Source organism: Pyrus communis, chromosome 5, assembly GCF_963583255.1.
Source record: "Pyrus communis chromosome 5, drPyrComm1.1, whole genome shotgun sequence".
Lineage (NCBI taxonomy): Eukaryota > Viridiplantae > Streptophyta > Magnoliopsida > Rosales > Rosaceae > Pyrus > Pyrus communis.
This window is the reverse complement of record NC_084807.1, coordinates 21,348,664-21,360,856: the sequence shown is the minus strand read 5'-3', so window position 1 is coordinate 21,360,856 and position 12,193 is coordinate 21,348,664. Positions and strand designations below refer to the sequence as shown.

Here is a 12,193-nt window from a genome sequence, read left to right as displayed (position 1 = left end):
TATAGCATTAATTGAAATTGAATTAGATAACTCTTCATATTTAATTTATGTTGAAGAAAGAATATGTCAATTTCCAAAAGTTTTGTTTGACTATAAGGTAAAAGATGGATTAGTTATGAAGAAAATTTATCATTTTTACTGGAGTGGAACTGACAGTGTAAGTGTTAAAATTTCATTTCATTTGATCTTCTACTTCTAACTTAGACAAAGTTTGAGTATTGACATTCAGTTTTTACTTTACATGCATTGAATTTAATGAGTTTTATTAATCGAAGCCCTTGACGGTACAAAAATTACGTTAATAACGGGATCTATCAAAGAAAAAAGGTAGATTTAATCACTAAGTTGTGATAATAGTGTTATTTTTTTGTTTTACCCTTTGAATGAATTGGCATCAAGTAGAAGAGGCGATCAGCAACAACTGACAACCAGAGTCACAACTCATGCAAGCAGTCGCTGCCGCCGCCGCTGCCGGAGCCGGCTATAACGTGTAATTCTTCAACCACATTCATCGCCACGTGGCCAGCATCCAACAGTATATGGTTACAGGGGAATGGGCCCTACACTGCAGCTGTAAATCTCGTCAGTGAGATGATGGGAATGGGATAATGGGAAAGATGGGGACATGACGCGTCTGGGGGAAGTGGGGTCCCTGACCGAATCTCTGTCGTTTCTTCTGTTGGCCCTACAACAGTGAAAATGTCAAAAAACACCAGATGAAAAAGCTGAAAGCTGTTTCGGAGGCTGACTCTTTTCACTTTTAAATACTTAATAAACGGGGTTTGAGTATTTTTAAGAATATCAGCTTTTTTCTTTCTTTCTGATATCATGAAATAAAATCATTAATTTATGTGACGCAAAAAAACTATTTGTCGATTGTCATTACTAGTATAATGTTTCATATAACGAGGTAAATATTAAGCATTATTTTTTCGGCTTGATTTTGCCCATTTGACACGTGTAGTCATAATCGGATCGGGTCGGGTTTGTTATTTCCTATACGAGTGCGAAGTGTGAACTAGTCAAGTTGATATAGTAGTGTCATTATTTGTAAGTAAGCTCGTAGCGTGGGTGAGGAGCCGCAATAATTGGGGTTAACAATAACATTAAGGGGCTGCAAAGCAAAGCAAATGCAGTAAATATTTAGTCGAAATTAAGCGGCGGACTGGTTGGAAATTTGCATGAACATCACAGGCTTCAACTTGAGCAACATTGATGGGGGCTGGTGCTGCTACACATGGCGGGCACATAGGCAGCGGCAGCTCCTGCTCACATGCCGCTCCGCTAGCCACGGCCGCTGCCCTCAATTCTTCCTTCGTTTGGGAGCTTTAACTTTCGATTGGTCAACTCGTTAGCTAGCACTGCTCTTATTTAATTAACTAATTAATTATCCACTAAGTTTTGTTTGTTTAATGAATAAGACTGACAAACATCAATGCTATTGAGTCATTGACTCGATAATTAAATGGTTTGATTCATGATCCCGAGTCTAATAACATTGTTAATTACAATGTTTTCTTCAATTAATTAATGTTGTATGTTTATTTTGATGAAGCAATTGCTTTGAGAATCAAAAGAAACTTGTCACACGTGAGCTTGGTCTCTCGATCATTTTATCAAAAATGTGAATGCCGGCCATAATTTGAGGCTTGAGAGTTTTGAGTCCTAGAAACTAAAGGGTGCATAATATATATATATATATATATATGTGTGTGTGTGTGTGTGTTTAGGGCAAATCCGTGACACTATTTTTTTTACAAAGTATTTGTAGGGCCCACTCCATAATGTATTTTAACGATTCAAAACGCTTATCTTTTATAATATTATTCATAGATCATTCTTGCAAAAAATTGACAACTCCAAAACCATGAAGACATTCATTTGTAGTGAAGAAAATAGACAAATACAATTCTACAAAGAAACCATAAACCTTTAGTCCAACGATCATATGATTTCAAATTTGAGTGATTTTTGGTAAACATGACCTTTGAGGGAAGACTTAAAAGACAAACGGGTGTAAAAAATTAAGGAAAAAAAATAATGTCTCGGATCCATCCTACACACACACACATCCGTATATGTATACAGAAAAATGGAATGACTTGGTTTATTAGAGCTTAAAATGTGTGGGTGATCAAGTAGTTGGTTCACATGCCAAAAACATCTCATATCAAATCACACAAAAATTGGAAAAAGTTTTAGATATGGTTGTTGCATGTTTATCATACTCAAAAAATATTGAGATATAACATAGGGAGACTTTGGATGCTGTCTCTAGTTATGAATATTCTTTGACTGAAACCTTATCTGTTTTTAATTTTTTTTCGAAGTTCCTGAAATTAATGTGATAATTTATTTCTATGTATGTTACTAATTTTTTAAATTAAAAATTAAAATTTATAGTCCCCCCGGATCCATTGCGGGAAAGGGATAATCTAGAACTTAGAGTTGTAAATTATATACTTTATGGAAATGGTAAACCAATTTGGGGAATTTCGAGCACAAGTATTCAATTAGTTCGAACCTGTTTACTATTGAATTGAGACCAAGATAAAAAAAATTCTTCTATCGAAGAGACCCGTTCTTCCTTTATTGAAGTAAGTGCAACTAGTCTGATTCAAGATTTCCTAAGTATCAACTTAGTGAAATCCCATACTTCGTACATCCAAAAAAGGAATGATCCGTTAGGTTAGGGATTAACCTCTGATAATAGGTCGGATCGTACCAATATCAACCATATTAATGAGATTTTAGATAAAAAATCATAATTTGTGGGATTAAAAATATTAGAATATAAATATACTATTTTGTGTGTGTGTATTAAATATGGCTACATTCATCAAAATTAACCAAAAAATTATTGTACCAAAACATGGGGTACATTCTTTAAAACCACAAAAAAAAAAAAAAAAAAAAGGTATTAGGCTTGATAAAATTAGTAAATTTCTTCGATTAAACTTAACATGGATACATTCTAAAATCAAAGAAAAAAGAATGTACCCAGATAAGTTTAAAAATGGATTAGAAAAAAATTGATTAGATTTTATATTTAAAAAAATGGTACATTTTACATATAACAAATTGGTATATTTAAGAATGAGTAAATTTTAAGATTAAAAATTTGAAAAAAAAAATACATGAATACAATTAAAAAATTGAAAACATTTTTTAAAAAAGCTAATGCATACAAACTTATTCTAATTTTTTGATTTATTTTGGAAATGTTTTGAATTGAAAATTAGTTAGGAGTTTAATAAAGGTGTGAGTATTAAAATTCTAAATCAATTATTAATTTTTATTTTAAAAAATTGTGTAACTGACATGTAAATTCATTATTACATTAATGCTAGAGACTTAGATCAAAATCTGAAAACTAATAAGGTTTCAGTCAATGGACATTAGTAACTAGGGACCGGATACTAATTTTTCCTATAACATATGCAGATCATTTCTAATTCCACCTCTTTCTGAGTGTGTTGTGTGTGTAGTCACCAACAAATCAGGGTTTACGAAACAAAATAATGAGACAATTGTTATTGTTGTACTCATTATGTGAGAAATCACGTTATAAATGTTATAGAAGCAACTGCCCTATTAAGTCACGTGATGGGTATATAGGAACAACTGCCATATCGCTTATGCAAATTTTTGTCGACAAGTACATTGAAGGTTTACACAATACCATCAATCTCACTTTTTATGCTGCATGGCCCTTCATAATGCAGTTGCTCTTGCTCCGCACATTTTATGCGAGTTTTTGTTAATAAGAGTGGGTAACGTAACATCTGGATATCAAAACATCGCGACGACATTGTTCTTCCATTTCTATGTGTTATGAGCTTATAAGACACTTGGTAGGTTTGGGCATATTAGGAAGTGGACTTTTGGGCTTAGCAATAGAATTGGACTTCGAAACATGTCCATCTTCCAATCAAACTAATAGAAAATGAAAAAGAAAGTTTTCCACAATGGTTTATGCGAGCTTGAATATCAACTTAAGAATCAAGTTGCTTGAGCTTTGATTCTTATAGCACTGTTTTCATAGTGCTGTAAATTTAATTAACTTGGCAAAGTATTTAATAAAAATCAAACTCATGAGATCCGTCATTGATTAAATTCACTTATGTATATTGTACTTAAATTTTCTGACTGAATTTGTGAGTTTGAATTCAACGTATGAAATCTCTAAATTACTTGGTTTACGATCAGGTAATAATCAGAGTAGAGATTATGGCCTTGTTTGGTTTGTAGGAATGAACTAAACTTAATCTCTCTCTAATTTCAAGGTATGTTGGGGAGAGAAATGAAAAAATTGTCTAATTATGGGGTAAGGGTTCGTGAAGAAAATAGTGCAGTTTTGCTCACCCCTATTAATTACCGTTAGATTAGTTTAAGTTTCGAGAGTTGTGTATTAAACCAATTAAACCAAACTAATCTAGACAATTAATGGAGGGGTTTGAGCATCACCGTCACTTTAAGGTGTGAGCAAATTTGCACTTTGAAGAAAACTTACGTATTTCAATCCTCTCTAAAATAGGAGGATAAGAAATGATGAGTTTTTCTGAATGCTAATCCTCTTCTAATACCTGCCATATGAAAAATCATTCACTCTTATTTCTAATATGCCTTGAAGTTAAAAAGTTGTCCATTTCAATTCAATCCTAACGAACCTTATGACTATTTTTAATAATGACACTTTTTTTTTTGGGTGCGCAATCAACTTTTTTCGGTTGCATTTGAAATGCATTGGGCCTAATCCTATCCACCTCAATAGTTGCCAGTTTGGACTTTCTAAAGACTATTTTTGGTCCAATTTTTGGGTCACCATTTCCACAAAGTCAATTTTCAGGCCAACCCATAATCCAAAATTTGCAATTAGTTTAAACTACCCCACATTATTTGAGTTTTAAACCAAACTCATTAGGTTGCCCAGATTATTCATTTTACAGGGAAAATAGACACCATACAAATCTCATTTTCACCCAATATTTTTTAGGAATATTTTTGCTCACCATCTTATTTATGATCATTAGATGAGTTTAAATTTCGATATTTGTGGATTATAACTCATCTAACGATTATAAATCGACTGGTGAGCAAAAATACACCTATTTTTTAAAAAAGGTTTTAATTAAATTTGTAATGTAATTGAAATGTCCAATCAAACTTTAAAACATGCATTTCATATGATTAGTCCAGTCAGCAGGTTAATAACAAAAATGACAGTAATTAACAACAGGATATTATGAAATGATTGATGGTAATCCTATTTATTTGGTTTATTATGCGCATAATAAATACTATCATTGTTTGGTAATATAAAGTTGATCTTTTTCTTTCATTTGGTTCGCGTTTGGTCAGATTGAGACGTGTTGCCTAAGTCTTTTGACACACAACCTTATAAGAATTTCTAACCCCTCCCAAATGAGAAGAGATCATCTCCAGATCTCTTCCATCAAAATCACCCGATTAAGTGATTTAGGTCTTTGAAACTTTATCCAACGGCCCACCTATTTTGACTCCTAAAAGGTATAATAGTTTTTTGCCGTTGGATGAAATTTCAAAGACCTGGATTACTTGATCCGGTGGCCTTGGTGGAAGAGATCCGGAGAGGATCTATTCTCCTCCCAAACTAGCCAAACCCAATGTGTGTAATTCAGAAAACAAGTCTGCAGGGACTTTCCTCTTACGTGACAGGTTAAAAGACAAGTTCGAACATATGTTAAGGAATCTTAATTATTATCAAAAACTTATAATATGCGGTAAATTCTAATTGGATAGTGTCTGTCATTCAGCCGACCACATGACAAGAAAATTTCTACGAAAGTTTTAATATTTCGCAGGAAAACTAATAAAATGGCTTAAAAAACCTAAATCTTAACAAAACAAAAAAATCATTCAACTAACTTTATTTAATGTTTAAGATAAAATTCAATATCAAATCAGCCTAATAAGCTTAGTCCGACCTTTACAACTTACCGAGTTTTCGATTTTAACCCCTAAAATTTTTTGCCCAATTTGTTTATGAGCTTGTTTTTGTCAGATTGGCATGTGAATATTTCACCATAAATTAATGATAACCTTCAATCCTTATATATAAAATGACTTGAATCCACTGGTTTTCTGCTGCCACTTAAATTTTTAAAAATTGTGCACATAACTAAATAAAAATCCTTATTGTTCTGATCATTAGGGGTTAATTAACCTTTAAGCGACGTTGTTGCAGAAAGATTAATATTAATTAATTAGCACATTGTTAGCATCACTTAGTCAAATTGGCAAAACATAAACCTTAAAATAACATTACGCAAGTGCCCAACTGAGAAAATCAGAGTCAAACCCAGCAAAAAGTAAAAATATATATGGATTGCAAATCTTCCAACCTCCTAACAAAAACCCTAAAAAACCAGACCAAGAATTTAAAATTAGTCCCAATTTGAATCATCCCAAAAGGAGAAATTTGGTTTTAGGAGGAAAGAGGAATTGAAATCTCTCTAAAAATTTGAAGACTTTTGCAGTTGATATAGAACAATGCTTGGCTACTTAAGAATAAGTAGGAACTTCTATTCAAAACTCAATGTGTTCGAATCACATAGCTTTGTTCTTATTATTAGAACCGTTCATATTATGGATCACTTTGTACAAACCATCTCTGCAAAAATTAAATTAAAACTATGGTCGTTTAGTCAATCTATTGTAGCAAAATACATAGACGGTTTGTAATGCTTTTACCAATTTCGTTCATCTGTTCTTATACAATTCGATGAGTAAACGACCTTAGTTTAATTGACTTTTTGCAGAGGCAACCTTTGTAGAGTGATTTATACTATGAACAGTTCCGATCATGAACACGAAGTTCTCTAAATCAACAACAAACAAATTTGAATAGGAACACCAACTCATTTTTTGAGTAGCTAAATATTGTTCGATGATACATATATGCTATTTTTGTGCTTGATTAGTTTGAAAGATGAATGAAATAATGTGTAGCACTAGCAACTATAACAAATTCATCTAGGACCACTTTGTAACGCTCACTTCATGAACATGACATTTCAGAACAAGTGGAATTAATGGGGAAAATCATGTGCTAGGGGTTTAATGGAATGAAGGTACATTTCCATTATACCAACTAGAGTACGTGTTTGAAACGGGATGTATACTTTCTTTTCTTTGTCGCACATGTGGAGAGTGACACAGAAAATAACATTTACACCTTGTAGCAGGTGAGATTTGCGTTCTTGTATCGGGGTTCAAGAGAAGGATGTGTGAGTCTCTTATACTTTTTATAATACAGAGAGTGTCAAGGGAGGAGAGAGAGAGAAATAGGAGGAGTATACACCGGTTGCAGGTGAGTTTTCTTTCGTATTTGCATTATCACATCGTTATCCAAGAGAACCATGTGCTTTTCTCTTATAGTTTTGAAAATGTAGGAAGTCAAGTGGATGGGTGCATAGATTATGACACAAATTGTTCTCCTCAATTGTTGATGAATAATGATCGATGACCCTCTTGCAAACTTCAAATGTGGAACAACGACCTCATAGCAACAGAAAATGATTACTCAAATGTGCAAAAAATTTTGATGGAAACAACCACCACCAATTGCCATCACTAATCATTAAGCTTTCCTTCTTCTTCAAGCCAAACTTTTGTGGAAATTTGAGTGCTTCAACCAGAAGGGAAGAAAATTAGGTACACCCGAAGAACCGAAAAACCAAAAACAAGAGCGAATGAAACCGATACGAAGCATAACAAATCTCAAATTCGAGTACTCATTTCAGAATTTTGTCTACTACAAATGAACTGCAAAAAGAATTCCCTTGCGAAAGGAAGAAAAAGGCGAAAAAAGAAGAATGCAAAAGGAGACAACAGACTCTAAAAAACCTTAAGGACCTACTTGCCATCATCATCGTCACTAACATCTAAAAGTCTACCATTAAACTTGCATCTCTCTAACCCTTCAACTTCTTTTTTTGTTCGGTCTCTCCTTCTACTTAGCTAAATATATGGAATATATGGTCATCTAATTTGGCTCCTATTTTACCACCCCCCATTTTGCATCCCTGTACAAAAAACCAATGAACAAAGAAATGAAACGACGCTACGGCAAATAACATAAACTGACGACAGAGAGAACGAAGCGCTGTGGACTGTGGAGTGTTACGGCTAGGGAACGTTATCCTCTACTGCATCCTCCTCCCCCTCACATGTAATCCAGCGAAATGCTGTGGTTAGCATTGGGGATGAGCTCTGGAGTTTCGGTCATTGCTGTTGTGGTCTCTCCAAAAGGGACCAGCTCGCCGCCTTTGTTTCTCATCTCGAGAACCTTCTTGTGGGAATTGGAGTGCAAGGCTGGGACAAAGGTAGGGCTGGCAGCAGGCCGGTACTCAGGGAAGAGCCGGCCTGACTTGTAGCGGACACCACAGGCATTGCAAAGAGTTTTTGGCCCCATTGGACCTGCCCTCCACTGGGGTGTCTTAGTAATCTCACAATGCAAGCACTTTCTCACTGCTCCCTGAGTGGTGCCGGAACTTTGATTTCCCTCTGCCGCAGCCTGGGGAAGTGTCAACTTGATCTTCTTTTTCTTCTTCTGCTCCCCGGAAGCTTGCTTCGGTATCTTGATCACAGGACGGGACTCTGCGAAATTCTCAGAATCCGAATGGACCTTAAGAGGGAGCAAAGGCTGATGCTGAAGGGCCTCGGCTTCAGTAACAGAGGAGGCAGGGGAAATGAGTTGAATTGCGGGACGAGGGTTGAATGTAGCTGGGCGGGGACGCTTGCTGCGAGCGCGTCCGCGCTTGCCAGGAACCACCTGGCCAGGGCTTTGCGGCACATTCTTCTCGACGGAGCAGGAGCTGCTGCTGTCGAGGACGGAAATGGGGCTGGAGGTCTGGAACTGCTGGTGGGATGATTCGTTGTTGACGAAGGGGTTGTCCGGTTTGTTGATCGTTAGGCTTCCTCCAGAGAAGGAATCCTCACAGAAGTTTGACAGCCATTCCAATTGAACAATGTCTTCAATCTGTCAAACAAATACATCAAAGAAATTCAGACAAAATTAAAGCTTCCAAATTTCAATTAATTAAATAATTTAGTCCCATAATTTTGATGAAGAAAAATCCAGCAGAAAATCACGCTTTTGGAAATTTGGAGGTACTCATTACAGACATGTCCCATGTTCCAAAATTTTCACCATGCAATTATGATGGTTTTTACCGTTCATAACCCCACCACCGACAACCGAAACGGTGTCGTTACAGTGCGTAATTGACCGAAATACCCCCACAAAGGGGGGATTTGTGAGTTCAATTATTTCAACGGTCCATTTTTGCTTTTTTAACCCACCAAATTATTCAAGGAACACAACGCTATCTTCTAAAGAATACCCACCCACCACATGATCAGCACATGCGGGGCAACCCAAGGACTATGTCGACTTTTACTCCGAGAGATTTTTAAATGTGTCCGGAACACAAGACGACCATATGAAGAAACGTGTTTTTCAAATGCCACTCTACTTGTATAATAACAGATGTATCCATGTTTCGAAAGTACTGAAAAATATCTCCTTTCCGCGGGACCTGCCAGCCTGGCACGTCAATTTCTAATTTTACTCAAGTAAAATAAATAAATAAAACCATGAATTAAAAAAATAAAAATAAAGCATGTCCTAATTTCAACGTATGACGTCATCCCCCATTCAATTCACGGAAATCCCGTGAAACCGACACGCCGCGTGAGCTACGAGAGAGACAAAAACAGAAGGAGCGTGGGGAGTGTGACTCACCGGAACGTCGAGCTCGGCGGAGAGGTCTGAGGCTGAGTTGCCGGAGAAGACGGCTTCATTGGGTGGCTGGAGGGAGCCGGACTGGCTGGGCCAGGGGGAGGAGGAGTTGAAAGCGGCGTCGCAGTCGGGGGCGGGGCCGAGGGCAGACTCCACGTCGTCGGTTGGGAAATTGAGGAGGTCGTCGATGGTGTCGAACAGGCTCCCGCAGTCTATATCGTCGATAAAGCTCGGTCCCATCATTTTCTCCGTCACAAATTGTCCTGAGGAAACACGAAAGGCCAGAAAATATAATCAGCGACGTTAAATTCTAAAATGTAAATGTTCATGGCAATGGGGCGGCATAAAGCGTGTGGCGCATTTTAGCAGGGGTAAGCAATTAAACGTAAAGGTTGAAGATTCTTCTGGTTCGACTTTACTTGTATTTCACACCGATGAATTCAAAAAAAAAATAAACAAATTAAAAAAAAATTAAATGGGGCCGAAATAAGGTGAATTTGGAGCTTTTCAGTAAACTCCAACTCCGAATTTTCACTTTTTTTCTTCTCCCTTTTTGAAAAAAAAAAAAAAAGGAAGAAGAAGAAGAGGAGATTATGAGAGCATGAATTTCAAGCGAACCTCCAGAATTTCGAGGAAACAGAGAATTTAAATTTTGAAATTTGAAAATTTGAAAAACCAGTTCACATTTGAGCTTTCAAAAGAGTTGAATTTCTAAAGCGAATACGAAGGAAAACGAAAGAAGTTCAATTTTCCGAATTGAAATTGGGCGAAAAGAGAAATTCCTAAAACTGGAGGGAATTGTGCGTTTTCTTCCCCTCATTTTCGGAGCAACCAAACAGAAAATAGCCATTGCCGACAGTTCTGAAACTCGAGAGAAAAGTACAGAGAGAGAGAGTGGAGAAATGCAGATCCAAACCTGTGAGTTGTTTCGGTTTCGAACTCTAATTTCACTCTCCCGCCTAAACAAAACCGGAAGAAGCAGAAGAAGAAAGAAACCCCAAAATCCTCCTCCTACAGCTGCTGGTGCTACTAAAACTACCAAAGCCCTAATCCTTCTCAATTATAAGGAGGAGTGAGAGAGCGAGGAGAGAGAAAGAGAGAGTGAATTTAAGAGAGAGAGAGGGGGGGATGGGGAAGGCTAAAAAGGAAGGAGGAAGAGAGTGAAGATGTGGGCAACATGGTAGGTGAGCCTCCTTCTTCATTGCTAGCTGTCTCTTACCATCGTCACCTTCAAGCCTCCCTCTCCCTCCGCCCGGGCCCCACACGCCCCCCACCGCTCTCTCCTTCTCACACCTTTTTTTTTTCTGCCAAAAGTTTTTAAATTTCGACACGAATTTTCACCGCGAAAATTGAAAATTACACAGAGAAAATATGAACAGAGGAAAATAATTATTCGAAATAAAAAAATGGAGGTGGGGTTTTGGGTTTTGTGAATCCGCTTACTTTTTCGCTTTCAGTTTCTCTCTCTATCTCTCTCTGCTGGAACTTCTGCTTTTCTTCCTCCTCCTGTCCTTTGCGTGTGAAGAGATTGAGACAGCAGATTACATAGTCTTATAGAACCCTCTCTCCGCCTTTAACCGCCGTTACTTCTTACTTTTTACCTTTCTTCGGTCCCCGGAAAATCTTAATTACAGTTTGTACATGACGGTGGCGTTATTTTAAACCAATTATTATAGTTGTGTAAAGAATTTAAACACATGGCAGCGTTTGATTGGTTTGAAATGTTATCACAGTGTCATTCTAGATGTAAGTAAGTTTGTTTGGCCCTCCGTTTTGCGTCAACCTAGGGCTGCGTTGTCGTTTTCTTACAAGACCTTTACCGCGTTACGCCGTTAGATTTCCTCCCCGTTACGCGGTTACGCTTGGAAAATTACGACCCGCCTCCACATGGAAACGTATTAAATTTTAAACGAGTGGGCATTTTTGGCATTATATCCATCACAACACATGCTTTCTTTATTTTCTTTTTCTATTTCTTTTTTCGTGTTTTTTTTTCAATGCCATAAATGTTTTGTTTTTTCCCGCACAAATTCATTAGGAACCTTGATTGGAAGGTTACTTAATTAATTTCTTATATGTAAATTTTTTTCTGGCTTTATTTCTTTATTTTATTATTTTTGCCTAGGTCAAATTGCTATTAGGTCAAGTTTGGTAAATTAATCAAATTAATTAAGAGGATATGATTTGGTTTTCAATATTTGTTAGGTGTATAATTACGTACGTCTTGATTTAGTAACAGGTTGCAAAACAAATATGCACGTTCATACAGTGAGAGTAATTGTTAAATTAGAGATTTGTGAGTTTATAGGAGCATGTTACATGATCTGGAAAGTAAAAAGATTATTACATAAGTCGGCGCAATGCGAGTGATACACACATATAACACACGCGGTAACTTAATTTCGAGAG

The 12,193-nt window shown here is 36.5% G+C and overlaps 1 protein-coding gene across 1 annotated transcript; it reads right to left on the bottom strand.

Annotated features, from left to right (window-relative positions):
* Nucleotides 1–7,747: 7,747 nt before the first annotated feature.
* Nucleotides 7,748–11,068, bottom strand: LOC137735096 (GATA transcription factor 8-like). Its single transcript, XM_068474472.1, has 3 exons — nucleotides 10,701–11,068; nucleotides 9,788–10,047; nucleotides 7,748–9,022 (listed from the first exon to the last, which is right to left on the bottom strand). Exons 2-3 carry the CDS (start codon nucleotides 10,025–10,027, stop codon nucleotides 8,207–8,209), a joined length of 1,056 nt encoding a protein of 351 aa, XP_068330573.1. The 5' UTR covers nucleotides 10,028–10,047; nucleotides 10,701–11,068; the 3' UTR covers nucleotides 7,748–8,206.
* Between the last annotated feature and the right edge of the window lie 1,125 nt (nucleotides 11,069–12,193).

Bases quoted from the DNA above. Each gene is read 5' to 3' on its own strand.
- LOC137735096 (XM_068474472.1), bottom strand. From the start codon at position 10,027: ATGATGGGACCGAGCTTTATCGACGATATAGACTGCGGGAGCCTGTTC. The intron at 9,023-9,787 runs GTGAGTCACACT...TTTGTTTGACAG, and splicing joins CCGCCGAGCTCGACGTTCCG to ATTGAAGACATTGTTCAATT.